Source organism: Kogia breviceps, chromosome 2 (genome assembly GCF_026419965.1).
Source record: "Kogia breviceps isolate mKogBre1 chromosome 2, mKogBre1 haplotype 1, whole genome shotgun sequence".
In the NCBI taxonomy this organism is placed as follows: Eukaryota; Metazoa; Chordata; class Mammalia; order Artiodactyla; family Physeteridae; genus Kogia; species Kogia breviceps.
The window spans coordinates 169,034,169-169,053,567 of record NC_081311.1 but is presented as its reverse complement, the minus strand read 5'-3'; the positions used below and the strand labels follow the sequence as shown (position 1 = coordinate 169,053,567).

The 19,399-nt window shown below is 34.1% G+C and overlaps 1 protein-coding gene across 1 annotated transcript in view; it reads right to left on the bottom strand.

Moving 5' to 3' along the window:
* The window catches only part of BMPR2 (bone morphogenetic protein receptor type 2), a 183,066-nt gene that overhangs the window by 25,146 nt on the left and 138,521 nt on the right, over positions 1 to 19,399 (bottom strand). Inside the window, exons 4-10 of the mRNA XM_059053373.2 lie at positions 17,632 to 17,742; positions 16,774 to 16,865; positions 14,511 to 14,741; positions 13,671 to 13,785; positions 8,086 to 8,246; positions 6,926 to 7,073; positions 2,625 to 2,761 (exon numbers count right to left, since the gene is read on the bottom strand). Coding sequence (XP_058909356.1) covers positions 2,625 to 2,761; positions 6,926 to 7,073; positions 8,086 to 8,246; positions 13,671 to 13,785; positions 14,511 to 14,741; positions 16,774 to 16,865; positions 17,632 to 17,742 — 995 coding nt within the window. The remainder of the gene's footprint in view (positions 1 to 2,624; positions 2,762 to 6,925; positions 7,074 to 8,085; positions 8,247 to 13,670; positions 13,786 to 14,510; positions 14,742 to 16,773; positions 16,866 to 17,631; positions 17,743 to 19,399) is intronic.

Below are 19,399 nucleotides of genomic sequence, written 5' to 3'. Positions count from 1 at the left end.
GTATGCAGAAAACTATAAGACACTGTTGAAAAAAATTAAAGATGATACCAACAGATGCAGAGATATACCATGTTCTTGGATTGGAAGAATCAATATTGTGAAAATGACTATACTACCCAAAGCAATCTACAGATTCAATGCAATCGCCATCAAATTGCCAATGGCATTTTTTACTGAACTAGAACAAAAAAATCTTAAAATTTGTATGGAGACGCAAAAGACCCCAAATAGCCAAAGCAGTCTTGAGGGGAAAAAAAATGGAGCTGGAGGAATCAGACTCCCTGACTTCAGACTATACTACAAAGCTACAATAATCAAGACAATATGGTACTGGAACAAAAACAGAAATATAGATAAATGGAACAAGATAGAAAGCCCAGAGATAACAACACACACCTATGGTCAACTAATCTATGACAAAGGAGGCAAGGATATACAATGGAGAAAGGACAGTCTCTTCATTAAGTAGTGCTGGGAAAACTAGACAGCTACGTGTAAAAGAGTGAAATTAGAACACTGCCTAACACCATACACAAAAATAAACTCAAAATGGATTCGAGACCTAAAAGTAAGACCGGACACTATAAAACTCTTAGAGGAAAACATAGGAAGAACACTCTTTGACATAAATCACAGCAAGATCTTTTTTGATCCACCTCCTAAAAAACTGGAAATAAAAAGAAAACTAAACAAATGGGACCTAATGAAACTTAAAAGCTTTTGCACAGCTAAGGAAACCATAAACAAGACGAAAAGGCAACCCTTAAGAGTGGGAGAAAATATTTGCAAACGAATCAACGGACATAGGATTAATCTCCAAAATATATAAACAGCTCATGCAGCTGAATATTAAAACAACAAACAACCCAATCCAAAAATGGGCAGAAGACCTATATAGACATTTCTCCAAAGAAGACATAGATGGTCAAGAATCACATGAAAAGTTGCTCAACATCACTAATTATTAGAGAAATGCAAATCAAAACTACAGTGATGTATCACCTCACACCAGTTAGAATGGACATCATCAGAAAATCTACAAACAACAAATTCTGGAGAGGGTGTGGAGAAAAGGGAACCCTCTTGCACTGCTGGTGGGAATGTAAATTGATAACAGCCAATATGGAGAACAGTATGGAGGTTCCTTAAAAAACTAAAAGTAGAATTACTATATGGCCCAGCAATCCCACTACTAGGCATATACCTAGAGAAAACCATAATTCAAAAAGACAAATGCACCCTAATGTTTATTGCAGCACTATTTACAATAGCCAGGTCATGGAAGCAACCTAAATGCCCATCGACAGACGAATGGATAAAGAAGATGTGGTACATATATACAATAGAATATTACTCCGCCATAAAAAGGCAGGAAATTGGGTCATTTATTAGAGACGTGGATGGATCTAGGGACTGTCATAGAGTGAAGTAAGTCAGAAAGAGAAAAACAAATATCGTATATTAATGCACATATGTGGAACCTAGAAAAATGGTACAGATGAACCGGTTTGCAGGGCAGAAATTGAGTCATGGATGTAGAGAACAAACGTATGGACATCAAGGGGGGAAAGTGGTGGTGGTGGTGGTAGTTGGTTAGTGTGATGAATTGGGAGATTGGGATTGACATGTATACACTAATATGTATAAAATGGATGACTAATAAGAACCTGTTGTATACAAAAATAAATAAAATAAAATTTTAAAAAATAGTTGTTTAAAATAAGAAATACAGGGTACTGTCATTAATAAGGGGGTAATTCAATAATTATGACATATAATAGAATGCTGATCAAATGGACAGAAAGCAATACATGTGTACATGTACTGACATGAAAAACTGAGTGAAAAAATAAGCTTCAGAAAGGATAGTGGATGATCCTACTCTGGTTAAAAAAAAATGAGAAAGAGTGTATGGATGTATGTCTTGTATGCAAATGTTTGTAAGATGTTTTTAGCGTTGTAGTAACAATTTACTGAAATGGCAGGAGCCTCTGAAAATATTTCAGCATTGTGAACTGCATTTTTTTTTTTTTTTTTTTGCGGTATGCGGGCCTCTCACTGTTGTGGCCTCTCCCGTTGCGGAGCACACGCTCCGGACGCGCAGGCCTAGCGGCCATGGCTCACGGGCTTAGTTGCTCCCCGGCATGTGGGATCTTCCCAGACCAGGGCACGAACCCGTGTCTCCTGCATCGGCAGGCAGATTCTCAACCACTGCGCCACCAGGGAAGCCCTGAACTGCATTTTTAATAAGCAGAATTTATATGCGGTACAACTTGGTTTCTTTTAGGTGCAGTTTAAATTTCTATTAGTCCTTGAATATGTAAGTCTGCACTAATTAACATTTTGGTACCACTCTCAGGAGGATAAATGAAATGGAATTTAAATAATATTTTAAATATTATCATGTTAATTATTCTAGCTGTTACCCAATGTAGCAAACTTCAGATACAACAGTTAGTGCCTCTTTGAAAATATATAATAGCATACAAATCAAGTAAGTTGTATTTCTGGCATTAGACAACTGTAAAAATTATTACCATTATTAACAATCTATTTTTGCTTCAAGCAACATCTGAACATCTTCATCATAAGTCCTCTTTTTCAATAATTTAGTTTTTCCTTACCAGGCTATTTTCTTTCCAAGCTTCTGGGAACTTGGGTCTCTGTTTTTCCCTAGACACCAGAACCTGCATATCTTCAAAAGTGGGATGGTTTCCAACCTCTGTCTGAAAAGCCATCTGATATTCTGGTACAGATTCACCTGTGTATTTTTTTTTTAAAAAGATAAGAGTAAAATTCATAATTATAAAGAGACCCTGTTGTGAGTTTTATGCACTACCAGTAAAAGCTCTATTTAGAATAGTCTTTGTTTGATAAATTAAATGTTTGTTATAAATTAGATGGTAGTTACAATGATAGGCAGCTATTTTTAAATGGTTTCTAGTATTAGTGAATTTGGGGGTGGGGGTGGACATTATTAATATACATGAGGTTGAACACTTAAAACTGAATTCTTATCCCATACAGGGATTGAGGGTGGTGAATATGAGGAGAAAGTCCAAGATCGAGTACAACAAACATGTCTGCAGAACTAAATATAAGTGGGTGGGTGGTACAGTCATGTCTCATTACATCACTGACTCTATTATAGTCTAGCCAGATTTTTCACATGTCACAAAAATTTTTATGATAATGACCATTTGACAATAAGTCAATAAACTGATTTTTCCCCTTAATAAGTAGTAACTAGATCAAGGATTTAAAAATATCATTAACTATTCTTCCACTGCTTAATAACCCTATTCATCACCAACATGCACAATCAGCAGCTTGTGATAAAAGACTTATGATTTTTACAAAATGTTGTCTAATTAAACTTAATTAACATATTGAGCCACACAGAAGACCTCTGGGACCAACATTTAGAAAACAATCGTTTAGTCAAAATCTTGGCAAAGAACACAAGAGAAATAGACTCTTCCTGTCTCCTTGTCCCTCCCCCAATACCATTAAAATGACAAGATAAGTTAGAAGAAAGAATACCAGGAAGGAGGTAAGGCATTCAGGTTCTAATCTTGGCTTCATGTCTACCTAGGAAAAGCCATTTAACTATTCTGTGTTTCAGTTTTCCTGTCAGCAAAATGGAAATGTCTGCCCTCCTTATCTCACTCACGTGGAGACAATACAAAATTTATAACGACCCAGATAGAAAGTACATTACAAAGCATGTAATTGAAGTTTTATGCTTCAATTTGAATATTCAAAAAAACCTATACACTTGCCCTCCACCGATATTAAAAAAGATTTACAAAGAGTAATTCTATAATTTATGTAGCACAGCCCAAAGTTTTTGGAATATTGCACTATCTATAAATACAAATGGTATTTTCACATAAAGATTTAAGCAGATACTTATTTTTGATCAATAACCATCAACACTGAACTTGAAAGACAAAACTAAAGTATTTCATCCTGCCAGTTAGTGTATCACTTTCTTTCATGAAATCTCATGTGATAAACCCTCAACCCATACCATCTGTGGACTGTAAGATACTTACTAATATATCTCTTCTGTCTTTCTGAGACATATACATAACACACATACATACCACCTTCCAAGTGTTATTTTTTCCTCAAATGCTCTTCAGTAGAATACATAAATATTTAAAACAATTTTACTTATTTGTTTTAATCCGGTATAAATTATAATTAGAAAACTTGCTGAATAAAACTGATGCACAATCTTGTTTTGGAAATGGAATGACATTAAGAATTATCAAATTTCTACTAAATATTCATGGTTCTCATCTGTTACTTGTTAATTATGTCTCTAAGCAGTTAGGAACGTTTTAATCCCTTTCTTAAATTATGCTTGTTCTCTTCCTCCTTTTTCTTTCTCTTGCCTTCTGTTTTTCTTCCTTCCTTTCCTTCCTGCTCTTCCTTTGTAATATAGAACCTAATTCATTTATATTGTTAATATTTTACAGAGAGGCAGCCTTCATAACAAACTGTTTCCATTCAACAAAATGGAATAATAATAAAAGCATGTCTTGCATTTGGAGTTCTATCATAGAAGTTTAAAAAATATTTTATAAGAAATTTTCCACTAATATATGCTATTCTTTAGGCTTATTCATATGTTTGTGGAAAACTTTTTTTCAATTTACACCCCATTTTACTGTTAAAAATTTTAGGAGTACCCTGTATCCTCTGCCTGTGCTTTTTTAGCACTCTTTTCCTCCTACATCCTGTAATATTTCTGTCTTCCCTATTCCACAGAAACTCCTCTAAGAATACCAATGACCTCCTCCTATTCAAATTCCAAGATCATTCCTCAGTTCCACTTCCTTTTGACCTTTCAATTACATATGTTTCTACTAATATTGGTTCTTAATACTTTCTAACACTGGCTTCCAAGATACTAAGATTTCTCAGTTTCCTCACTTTTTTTTTTTTTTGTCCATTTGTCTTCTATGTCCATTTGTCTTCCTATGATGGGGGAGGGGGAGGTCACCTAATATTCAGTCTTTACTCACCAATATTTCTCTCTTCATTTATTCTTTTAGGGTACTGCATCCACTTATAAATTCTCAATTACCATCTCTATGTAGGTAATTCCTAAATATCATTTTAATCTTAAATTCTTCATTCTTTTAAGTTCTTCAATAACAATTTTTTCAGTTGTCTATCAATACCCCACCCAAAAGTTCCCACAATTAACTCATCTTTCCAATGTAAACCAGTACTTTTTCCTAAGCTCCTGGCTGCCACCCTATTTCTCAGACCTCTCAATATTTCTCAATTCCCTAGACTGTCTTCCAATAGCTAACCAGAAAGAACCACAGCTTCCTTTTCTACATTTTCTCTCACATATGCCTCTTCCTCCCCATTTCCATACCCAAGATTACAGGGTATTTTAATGCAACGCTCTTCTTTTTTATTTTTATTTTAAATTTTGGTTAAATGTACATAACATAAAATTTACCATTTTAACCATTTGAGTGTACAGTTCTGTGGCACTAGGTGCATTCACCATGTTGTGCATCCATCTCCAGAACTTTTTCCATCTTCCTAAACTGAAATTCTATATACATTTAAAAGTAACCCCCAATTTCTTTTTCCTTTTTAAACTCTTTCTAGTACTATTTCAATTTATCCTATATTTCTATTATAATAATATTCTTCAAACAAGATTTAATTGTCTTTTATTTTTCAAACATCTGATATTACATTTTATTATTTATCAGTCCAAAAGCAACAGATATTCTTTGAATCAGTAATTGTTCAAAAAATGTTGCTGATAGCAATGTACTAACTAAAGTTGATACAAGAATCATTTTAGTCAGACATAGTTCTAAAAACCAGAAATTCTGGATCAGGATTTTTAAAACATATGTGGCCAAAGTTCCAATAATAGAAATTAAAAGTTCCATGGTTCCAATAATATGTGATACTACTGTAATCACTGCTATTTCCAGAAAAACACTTTGAGTACTCCGTACTTCCAATTAACTGGAAAATATACTTCTAAATAATAACTGATTGATGTGTAGGTAATCTAAATAATTATTTATTTATTTCATTATATTTTAAAATTAAACTATTGTTAAATGCTTACTGTTTTTAAATCAAAAAAAATTCAATCCCATTATTAATCTGTTTTTATTAAATAGTTCCATTTCATAAATTTGTCCAATGCTAGTTTAACTGACTTTATATCCTTTTCTTATGCTTTTAATGTGGTTATTCCTATAAGATAAAGACCATTTATGTCAAATCATTTTGTAAACCACCTATAAGGGTGCAGTGCACATATTGGTAATTACTTTAAATTTTTATATCACAATGACAATGATGTAATCTTAACAAAAGGAGAAAAAATATACAATTATTTGGCTATTTCAAGTAAGCCTCAAATAAGCATTCACATTAAATGAGTGTTCTTTCATGAAAGGAAGAAAGGTAGGCAGGAAGGCATGATGACAAGGGAGAAGTTTTTTTAAAAGGAAGAAAAGGAGAATGAAAAAAAGACAGGAAGAAAAAGTGTTCCAATGGATAATTCATTACTTCTAATTCCTTACTGGGTCAATTCAGGAAACACTGTTAAGTGCAGCTTCGCAAATGCTCAGAGGTTGTGTAAGGAAAACAATGACTGCTAAAGCAATCAGAGACCAACCTGAACACAGATAAGCTATTATGAGCAATTAATTAAATTATACTCAGATGCAAACCTGGAGTCCTTTCTAAAAATTTTTCCTGATTCACATCCTTCTGCTAGTAATGTTTCTGAACACTAGATGGCAATGAGCTAAAGGTTTAAATGAAAGTACAAACACATCAAAGTTGACTTATTTAATATAGGTAGAAAAAAATATAACTGCTTCACTTCAAAACATACATCAATTTTTGACAGCAGTTCCCTTACCTGGGAAGAGGTCTGTACATCTCATAAATATCTCCCAATAAATTAGTCCAAGTGCATACATATCTACTTGTTTCAAAGCTGATTCACAGTCCCTCAGGTTCACAGCTCCTTCTAGAACTTCTGGTGCCATATATCTGATTGTGCCAACCTGATAAATTAGAGTGATGTATTTCAGAAAAAGAATGTAGCATATTCTGAAGGGCACATATTAGACCAGAAGTTATACATAAATTTCAGGTCAACAGTATGTCAATGTTATTTGAACCTAAGCATGTCAGTGAACCTTTCTATACCAAATTTTTAATAAATAAAATACCCATTTTAGGACATCCTGGTTGCTTCCAGTTTTTGGCAATTATGAATAAAGCTGTTAAAACATTTATGTACAGGTTTCTGTGTGAATATAAGTTGTCAACTCAATTGGGTAAATACATAGATACGAGTGTGACTGCTGGGAGACTATGTCTTCCAAAGTGGCTGTACCCTTTTGCATTCCCACCAACAATGAATGAGTTGCTGTTGCTCCACATCTTCACCAGCATTTGATATTATTGTTTGTTTGTTTTTTTTAACCAATTGAATGTAATGGAATCTTGTTTGGATTTGCAGTTCTCTAATGAGGAATGATGTTGAGTAACTTTTATATGCTTATTTGCCATCTGTACATCTGTTCAGATCTTCTATTTTTTAATTGGCTTGTTTGTCTTCTTACTGTTGAGTTTTAAGAGTTCTTCTATATTCTGGATACAAGTCCTTTATATCAGATATGTGTTTTTCAAATATTTTCTCCCAGTCTATGGCTTGCTTTTTTTTCATTCTCTTAACACTGTCTTTCACAGAGCAGTTTTTAATTTTAATAAAATTCACCTTAGCAATTTTTTCTTTCAAAAAAAAATACGCTTTTAAAATAATTAAACTGTGATATATTCATCCTATTCAATAGCATTCCTACTAATATTGACAAAAATGAGTTGGAATGGCAGTGATTTCCACAATGAATTGATGAACTTCATGCAATATCTTCTGCATATCTTAATTTTGTAATTCCTAATATGCTACACTTGGATAAGGATAACTGTCCTGAGTAGTTAGTGGATTTTTAAATGCAATTTATTATGTTTTGAAAATATGTCAGTGTGATACCTTTTGTATACACTCACCTCACTTATGGCTGCATTATCTTCCTCCCCTGGGCGCACCAGTCTATTTCCAGTTAGCTTCATGGACAACCCAAAGTCACTAATAACACAGGTCCCATCATTTTTCACCAGAACATTTCTGCTATTTAAATCTCGATGGGAAATTGCAGGTTTATAGTGATCTGTTTGGATAATTTTCAAATATTTATTAATGCTTAAATAGCACTACTGGACATGAAATGAGCATGAAGGTAATAGCGGCTATATAAATATAGAAGATAGTGTTATTTTTCTACCCATTAATTTTCCAATAGCAAAAAAGGACATAAGAAATCAAAATTTCAACTCACAATGCCCACTATTTTCGGTATATTTCACAACATAACTCCTGTTGGAACTATGATTAATTAAGCTCTAAACATTCAGCTGCATAAACATTCAGCTGCAATTAATAGCCAAGAGGCTGTTGCTTCTAATTTTAACATGTACATTTTTTTTTCCTTTTCTAGAGTAGCAAAAGGAGGCAATAGAGAAAGGACTATCTTGCATAAAAAACAATAAAAAGTCAACTTATCTAAAACAATTATCACTGAAAAACTGACATGGCTCCAAAATTGGTATATGTATTTTATAGTATTATGTTACAGCTTAACAAATCAAACCTATGACAGAAAATCCCAGTTTTGTCCTGAGGCTTAGCCATGTATCTAAGCCCACCACAGTTCTTCAAATCAAACTAGAAACAGTTTTGCAATGGACTGGTAGCTGTTTTCTGATTTTACAAGGAAACAAAACACTATTATACTCATTCTATTACTTGTTAATCAGAAGACTATATGTTCCATGTAGGCAGAGAGAGAACATGTTTTGCCTGAATTCAAAAGGCATGGCATATAGCAATTGCTTGCTGAGTGAAAGAATATATCCAACCTAAGCCCCTAACTAAAATCATAATTCTTTTCCTCTTTATAAGAAAACCTTGGGGGAGGGGGGGAGGGGGAGAAACGGATTGAGAGTTTGGGATTAGCAGATGCAAACTATTATATATAGGATGGAAAAACAACAAGGTCCTACTGTATAGCACAGGGAACTATATTCAATATCCTGTAATAAACCATAATGGAAAAGAATATGAAAAAGAATATATATATATATATATATATATATATATATATAGCTGAGTCACTCTGTTGTATAGAAGTTAACACAACATTGTAAATCAACTATACTCCAATAAAATTTTTTAAAAAGAAAACCTTATATAAATCTTATATTGAAATAAAACCGCAGCTCTTGAAAAGAAAAAAATTCTAAAGTACCATTCCCAAAATTTAAAATAACTCCTCAGGTATAGAAAGAAATAGAGCAATCAGAACAAAGTCAATGATAAGTTGAGAGTGTTTATATTTAGACACAAAAAGACTCAGTACTTACATTCATTACTCTCATTAACATACATTAGACTCCAATTTCACCAACAATGAAACTAAAGACAGAAGATAATGATTCCTTTGATATGGGCGGGGGGGGGGTGGGGGTGGGGGGCCGGGCGGGGGCGCGCAATAGCACAACCAGAAGAAAAATAGCAGTTACCAGGTTTCTTTTTCTAAAAATTGACTTCTTTCTCATTTGCTCCTCTTCCCGGTCCAGCCTTCCAAAGTATGTACTAACATGGCTCATTCAACCCCTAACATTTCTTACTCTGGATAAAACCACAACATAAGTATATGTGGTATAATCTCGAGCTGATATTTATATAAGAAAATTTATAGAGACACTGGAAAATGTTTGTATACTAACACCAAAGCAATACTTAAACTAAAATATCTCACACATAAGGGAAACCAGGTTAATAATGTGAAGAATGTGCAATGAGTCAGTCAGCCAGCCAGCCAGAGGGGAAAACAGGGTAATACTTCCTGCTATTGTTAAAAAAGGAAACAAAAGAAATGAAAAGAGGAGAGGGAGGAAGCAAAGGAGGAATGAAGCGAGGGAGGAAATAAGGAAAAAGAAAAAAAGAAAAAGGAAGAGACAAGAGAGGATTCATCACCAATGCAGAGGGTGGAACTATAGACCACCTTTCTAAGACTTCTTTTCCCCTTAAAGTTCCCCTCAATATTCATTTTAATTTTTTTTATTGGGGAAGGGGTTGTGGTTTGTAGAAAGGGGGGCCGAGCATGTAATGATTTTGCCCTGGGCAGTAGCATACTTGGCAAATTTCTGAAAGCAAAGTGGGACACAATATTATTTTAATTATGTTAAAAAATAAAACCTGAACACAAAAGTCTCTCTGTGGATATTTACATAAACACACACACACACACACACACACACACAGAGCAAAGGACCTGGAAAGATGTACATAAACTAGTTAATAGTAATTTTCTGGTTATAGATTTAAGTGATCTATATATGTTCTTTCTTTGCTAGACTTTTTTCCATGATAATGTTACATTGACATTATCATTAGGAAAAAAATTCTTAGGGAGAACCAATTACAAATAAATAGGTTCAACTCCTACTTCTCCTGAAGCAAAAAATAGCTGAATAAATAATAATAGTATTATTCCTTACTACAAAATTTGTATGCCAAATAGCAAAGTTATATCTAAAGATACTGGGAAGAATAGAGTTCTCTGAAAAAAAGTGAAATGTCACTTTAAATGTTTTGAAAGAGTACAGTATAGTTGGAGTATTTATTTATTATTGAAATATAGTCATGTACACGGGAATAAAACACAGACTTACTAGAGCATGGACTTGAGGATATGGGGAGGGGGAAGGGTAAGCTGTGACGAAGTGAGAGAGTGGCAGGGACATATATACACTACCAAATGTAAATTAGATAGCTAGTGGGAAGCTGCCTCATAGCACAGGGAGATCACCTCTGTGCTTTGTGACCACCTAGAGGGGTGGGGTAGGGAGGGTGGGAGAAAGGGTGACGCAAGAGGGAAGAGATACGGGAACATATGTATATGTATAACTGATTCACTTTGTTGTAAAGGAAAAACTAACACAGTATTGTAAAACAGTTATACTCCAATAAAGATGTTTAAAAAGAAAAAAAAAAAGAAATATAGTCATTTATAATGTCATGTTAGTTTCAGGTGTACAGCAGTGATTCAGTTATACATATACATGCATACACACACACACACACACACAGACATATTCTTTTTCAGATAATTTTCCCTTATAGGTTATTACAAAATATAGAGTATAGCTCCCTGTGCTATACAGTGGGTCCTTGTTGGTTATCTATTTTATATATAGTAGTGTGTATATGTTAATTCCATCCTCCTGATTTATCCCTCTCCCCCCTCCCCTTTGGTAACTATATGATTGTTTTCTATGTCTGTGGGTCTATTTCTGTTTTGTAAATAAGTTCATTTGTGGCTTTTTTTTTTTTGCAAATTCTACATATAAGTGATATATGATATTTGTCTTTCTCTGGCTTACTTCACTTAGTATGATAATCTCTAGGTCCACCCATGTTGCTGTAAATGGCATTATATTATGGCTGAGTAATATTCCCTTTATATATATATATATATATATATATATATATATATATATATACCACATCTTTATCCATTCATCTGTCGATGGACATCTGTGGCTTGGCTATTGTAAATAGTGCTGCAACGAACATTGGGGTGCATGTATCTTTTCAAATTATATTTTCTCCGGGTATGTACCCAGGAGTGAGATTGCTGGACCATATGGTACCTCTATTTTTAGTTTTTTAAGGAACCTACATACTGTTCTCCATAGTGGCTGTACCAATTTACATTCCTACCAGCAGTGTAGGAGGGTTCCTTCTTCACACCCTCTCCAGCATTTATTACTTGCAGACTTTTTGATGAGGGCCATTCTGACTGGTGTAAGGTATGGAATATTTTTTAAATAATTAGGTAAAACCAAAAACTCAAATAGCTATTATACTTATGTTTTTTTTACAATAGCATACAGATATGCATTTTTAAATGGTTAACTATTTAGTGATAATATTAAGTAATGTTTTAGAATAATATCTGTGTTTAAATAAAACTCATATTTGATGGTAATCACTCTTTTCAGCCAGTGTTTGACTAGAAACCTTATTGAATCATGCAAGCCTTGAAAAGGGGGATTAGGATGGTATTTTAAGTTCTGTGCTAAGCCAGCTCTTCAAAGGAGTTATGATATTTAAGAATAAGGAAACACAGTACAAATCGTTAATGAGCTAAAGCACTAAAGTAAGTGCATCAAGTTGCTGACACAGGCAATAACATTGGTCAATTCTATATTCAGGAAAAGCAAGATGTCAAGATAAATGAACTGATAAATTATTCAGGAGAAATTATTTATATATGAAGCAGCAGATAGAAAAGATGATCCATGCTATCATACAATGGAACAAAGATCTAAGAAATTGTTACATTAAATATTCTCTTCATTGTAGAGGTCAGAGAAACTGAAAAAACAATGCATGACAAGAAAACTGCTGTAAGGGATGAAAATGCAAAGACGGATTTTCACAGCAACGCTAATTTAGAGGTGCCTGTGATGTGAGGTGTATACTGAAACAAAGTGAAAAAGCAAATATATTAAAAAGATGCTTTGAAAAACTAGCAAAAATGTACATAAAGGCTGAATATAAACTGTACTTATGGCAAGGAACATAACCACACGGTAATGACACACTGGCGAAGCCTTACTCCTCACCATGCGTTCTCTTCTTCCTATTTAGTAACAGAACCCAGTGTTATATTCAAAAGCATCCCTTGCAGCTAAGTGTGGTAGGAAAGCATGGACTAAGTTCTGGGAAGCAAAACATAAGCACAAGAGTGGGACTTCTCGAGGCAAAAGGAGGCAACTCCTTCTACTTTCCTTTTCTCTGCTGATTAGCATATAGCATGATGGACAATGAGGTGACCTTGAAAACAAGCCACATATAAAGAGTAATGGAGGAGAAATAGAGGAGCCTGGGGCCCTGATCATATTATGGTGCTGCCAAAAAACATTAGACTGTCTCTCTTCAGATTCTTACATGAGAAAGAAAAAAAAATGTCATCCTCATTGAAACCTGTTACATTTTTCTCCCTGATAAATTTGAACAAGCCTAATTCTAGCTAAGAGAAGCACTGATTTATCAAAAGATACATTTGGGTTTTACACTAAAGACCAACCAACCTATGGAATTCATGTGTAAAGATTTATAATTCACTTAAATAAGCAAAATAAATACAAGGAAAATACAACAGTCTAGCTAAGAGGTTCTTAACCTAGGTTCATAGATGAACTTCAAAGGATTTGAGAACCCCTACAATCAAAACAGTATTTTTTAAAGTATGCCCATACATCTATCTTTACAGGGAGACTGTTCAGAGCTTTAATCAAAATCGCAATGGAATACATGAACCCTCTAGAGAATTGAAGTTCTTTTTCTTATTCTTCTTGTTAAATTTCAAATATATTTCCTCACACTAGATCTTGTAAACAACTGGCTGATAATACATCTGCTATAATATAAATATACTTTTACTTTAAAGATATGAATAAAATTTCCCTTTGTGAATTCTGGCCCCACATGGTTGTCATGCCTCTTTTATTCATTGTCTTACCTCCTCGTGGTAATTCTGTATGAAGATAAGCCAGTCCTCTAGTCACAGAATGAGCCAGACGGCAAGAGCTTACCCAGTCACTTGTATGGAGACTTAAATACTTGCATAGAGATCCCTGTATGGGAGGAAAAAGTAAAACGGGGAAAAAAGTAGAATTACTTTACTTGAACACGAAGAGGTAAGTTAGCAGCTGTAAAAAGGATTTGCATATGTTAGGATTCAAAGGAGATCTAATGAATTATAACATTTCAGAATCTTGAAGTAAGAAAAGACATTTGTATAGGTAGAGAGGGGAGGAGAGGATGGAAAAGAGAATTTAGACATTATCAATTTTTATTTCTCCAATATTAAAAATTATGAATGGTTATTTCATTTTAAACGCTTCTTTTATACATCAACTTAAGACAGAAAAAAAAGTATTTTCAACTCTTTCTTTACACTGTATCTCATACCAGTACAAATATAAATTATACTGTTATGTTTTAGAAGTAGAAAACAGAAGGCTTTTGTAAATCTATATGTGTCAGTGCTACTCAAGGTGCTCATCTACAAACTATTTATTACCAGTCTGGGATGAGAAGCATGTATCAGAATAAATGTTGATCAAAGCACTGCTTCCTTCATCAAGAAAGTCTTGCTGAGAGAGGGAGACAGAGACAGAGACAGAGTGACGTGAGTGCGTAGGGACTAAATAGTTTCATTCACATTCTGGAGTAAAATCCTTATCTCATTGTAGAACATTAATAACCAGTTTGCAAACCAGCAACACTCTACATAACCAGGGTCCTCCTACAAATCTGACTGACTTAAATGTCAGTATATTTTTTATGAAGAACTTACATTGGGATAATACTCCATCACAAGCAAATACTCCATGCGTCCATCTGCAGTGACTCTCTCATCTCCAACTATAAAGCGAGCAATGTTGTCATGTTCCATCAAAGGCACTCTGTAAATGTTCTTCTCATTGATAAAATTCTGACGGTTTGCAAAGGAAAACACTTTTACAGCAACTGGACGTTCATCTAAGGAACCTTTATATACGGCTCCATATCGACCCCGGCCAATCAGCTGTAAATTTGTTTTGAAGAAAGCAAGATATTATTTCATCACAACTTAACAATCAAATTTACTAAATAATAAAGTATAAATCCATATGTACGCAACCAGGTCTCTATTGCTTAGTTTGAGTAACTCCATTGTCAAGAAAATAATAAATTTGGCATCTTATATGGCTCAGAAACTCCTAACAGACCCAGCCCTCCCTCAGATGACAACAATAAACTCTGAACAAAATTTTTAAAAAGAAACCTAAAAATGCTGGAGAATGAACAAAAGTAGATAGGTTCTGAGGGGAGTCAACACTTGGAAGAAAGGAATGGCAGGCATAGGGTGAGCTACTTATTTTTATAGCTTTAAGCCTGTGAGCAGGCTGAAATCTGCACTGAGTAGTGGAGCAAAAACTGTGATAGAAAATCTTTCTGGCCTCAGGAAGCAGGGGACAGAATTTGGGGCAACCACAGCATGGAAAATGAAGGGAGAATTCCAAAAAGGAGAGTCAGAGAGTTGGAAACCCAATTAATGCATGGGACATACTCCAGCTAAAGATAAAAAGCAACTGCACTTCAGCTCAAGAGATGAGTTTGCAATATGTCCAACCAAGTTAATCACCTACTAAAATAAACAACGAAATGAACACAATTTAGAAGAACCTAACAGAACACAGGATCTCCACAATATTACATTCACAATATCTAGTACAATATAGTACAATAAAAAATAACTCAAAAAAACCCCAGCAAGATGCAACTGTTCTCTTCCATTTTTGGCTTCTGGGATTTCTCTGACTTTTTACTGAAAAAAGGTTAGGGATTTACTATTTAAGGATATTTGTTATATTTCATTCATTATTTCTAATTTAAATTTTAACAAACAGACTGCCCTTTAGGAAGGCTGTATCAATATAAAGTTAAATCAGCAATGTTTGGGAGTGTTTCTTTTACTCAGTCCAGGATAAAATCCTAATGGTTTTAATTAGTATTTTTTCCAGTTTAGTAAATTGGACATCTTATTATACATTTACTAGGCATACTTACTTCTTCTGTGAATTGATAATTCATCTCTTTTGTCTATTTTTGATGGACTGTTTATTTCATGTTGATTTCTACCATCTCTTTATCAATTGTTTATGTGTTGAAATACCTTTTCTAAATTTTGCTTTAACTTTTATTATATTTTTCTCCCAAATGGATGGTTCTTAAAATGTTTTATATAACCAAATCTACCAGATTATTTAGCAGTCTCTGGTTTAGTTAATTTATCCTAATAAAGATCATAAAAACATTCATCATGGTAAGACTTTTAACACAGCTTCTGATATATTACCAAATGAAAATTTAATTCTATACAAAACATAATATTTATACATACCTATACAACATACAATATATACACAGACAAGGAATATTTATTCAGCATCTATTGTGAATTGCTTGCCTAGCACATTTTTCTCAGAATTTGATGTCTTTATTCCCATACTCTTGTTCAAGTCTGTATTCAAAGATCATCTCCTTTCTAAATATACTTTCTTTAATAACCCCTTTTCCATAACTTTCTTACCTCATTTGCTTTTTTTTCTCTATAGCACTTACTACTACTTGAAATATACAGTTGACCTCTGAACAATGTGAGGGTTAGGGACACCAACCCCTCCACATAGTCCAAAATCCACATACAGCTTATAGTTGACCCTTCATATACACATGGTTCCACATCCACAGATTCAACCAACTGTGGATGGTGTAGTACTGTAGTATCTACTATTGAAAAAAATCTGTGTATGAGTGGACCCATTCAGTTCAAAACCATGTTGTTCAAGGGTCAACTGTACTTTCATTTATTTAACCTCTTGTAGCCTCTCTCTCACTAGAATATAAGCCTCATGTATCTGTATTGTTCACCAACATTCTCAGTGCCTAGAACAGGCCTTGGCACAAAACTGATAATAAATTCTTGTTGAATAAATGAATGAGTTAATGAAATCACTGTCTCAGATATACTATGAGAGCAGAAAAAACAGTTTGTAATCTGAAAGCAATCTTACCTCTAACAGTTTCAGATTATCTAGGTCAAGAGAGGGCTCTGATGCTGCTGCCTCCATCATGTTCATACTGTGAAGACCTTGTTTACGGTCTCCTAGAGGAATAGGGAAAAGAACCTGCTAATGTGTGGTTCTCTTAAAATGAAAATCTTTATTACACTTTTTAACATATTACAGTTAAAAAAAGACCTACAGAAGGACAGACAGCAAGACTTATGCCTAACGTCAATGAGAATAAAACTACTTACGAAACTAGGAATCATCTATAAATGAAGATGATAAATGAATAACACAAAAGCTGAATTCTGGGAGATTGTTCCAGTAACACACCCAGTAAAAAACCCTAAGAAATATGCAGAAACATTAAAGAAGGTTTTATTAAAGTTATTCAAATGAATGAATGGGTGCTGATTTCCTAAAAAGCTTGTCAAATCTAAAGTTTATGAGAACCAACTAGACAGTTGATGATACTTAGAAATTACTGTTATTTTCAGATGTGAAAATGGTATTGTGGTTATATATATTTTAAGTCTTTATATTTCAGAGATAATACTAAAATATTTACAGGTAAGTTATACCTTCAATTTATTTCAAAATAATCCAGTGGCATGGAAGCATGTGGTGAGTGGGGCTATAGATGATACACAGAGGTGACAATCATTGAAGCTGGGTAACAGGTATTTTGTATATGTTTGAAACCTTTCATAAAAACTAGGACAAAAAGTTTAAGAGAGAAGGATGACTCTGGGGTTACCACAGCACAGAAATGTTTTTTACCATGATGAATTTTTTAAAAAATAAAATCAGTTCTGATTAAATGACATGTTTGATAAATAACAAAACAAAAAATTATATTTTTACCTGTCAGCATCCTGTATCCAAAGCATAAGGCAACTATCAAAACAGCTAATACAGAGACTGATGCCAAAGCAATGATTATTGTCTCATCTCGGTTAAATGGATGAGGTGGACCTAAAATAAAACAAATTTTTAAATATAGTCACCCTTTCTTTTTGGTATTTTGCTAAATACTGACAAAAAGGTTGTATCAATATACAGTCAAATCAGCAGTGTATTTGCATCAAATGAAATGAAAGAAAAATTAATAATAAATTTGTAATAATTGTAAGTTGTATATTTTTAACATGAATTATTTTATATAGACCTAGAACACTGAAACACCTGGTAGTTGTGCTCTTAATTACTGAAATATCAACTATATCATGGAACAGCATAGACAGAACAGTATAATATTTAAGAGAACAATCTTTGGAATCACATTTGGTTTTAAATCTTGACTATACCAGTCTCTCAGTGGCCTTTAGAAAATTATTAGAATTTTCTGATCTTCAATTCTCTCATTTGTAAAAATAGTAATCTCTACCTCACAAGTCTTCTGTGAGGCTTAGGTGGGAGTCTAAGTACTTAGTACAGTGTTGAGTATACTCTACCTATGCAATAAATGTTATTATGTTTATCAATATTGGTATTACGATTATTAACAAAAAGAGTATAGCTTTGCAGACAGTTAAACCTGAACTGGACTTAAAACTCCATTCTTCCACATATTCTATGACCTTGGGAATACACCTTTACCTGTCTGAGCCTAAGCTTATCCACTTGCAGAAAGGGAACACACATGTCTAAATCACAGGCCTATCACGAGCATGCAAATCACCTTATGTGTTAGTTCCATTCTTTGGATCAGATAATGTCTAGAGAAATACCCTTTAGAATGGATGACTACAAACTAGAGCACATCCAGAAGACAGCAAGTAGAACAGTGAAGGTATAAGAACTCTGAAATGTGACGGGTAGAAAGAATTAGAAGTGTCAGATGTAGAAAAAGAGAAAACTTGAGAGGATATGGTAGCTGTCTTCATGTGGAAAAACGGACATGTAGCTAGAGAGAATAACAAGATCCAATTAGTATCTGTTCAAGGACAGCAGTTATTAACCTAGCATACAGAAGAACTTAAGTTTATAAACAGAGCTGTCTAAAATGGAATGAATGGGACTTCCCTGGTGGCAGTGGTTAAGAATCCGTCTGCCAATGCAGGGGACACAGGTTCGAGCCCTGGTCCAGGAAGATCCCACATGCCACGGAGCAACTAAGCCCGTGCGCCACAACTACTGAGCCTGCACTATACAGCCCGGCAAGCCACAACTACTGAGCCCGCATACCACAGCTATTGAATCTGGCATGCCTAGAGCCCGTGCTCCGCAACAAAAAGAAGCTACCACCATGATAAGCCCACGGACCAAAACAAAGAGTAGCCCCCATATCCGCAACCAAAGAAAGCCTGCACACAGCAACGAAGACCCAACGCAGCCAAAAATAAAATTAAAAAAAAAAAAAAAAGGAATGAATTATCTTATGAGATAGCTGTTCATATTCATTTAACTGGCGGTATTCACGCAGTATTTGATAATAATGACCAGATACTGGGCTTAATGACTGCTAATACCTTTATTTAATCATTCTTTGCACTCTGTCAAAATCAAGCATATAGTGTTTTAAATCTTTTTCACTTTGGACATTATGTATTCTATCAAACTAGAAGGCTCTATGGCAAACTCAAAAGCCAGCATGGCAAAGAGTTCCTCTGATGGGCATTCCTGTTCTAAA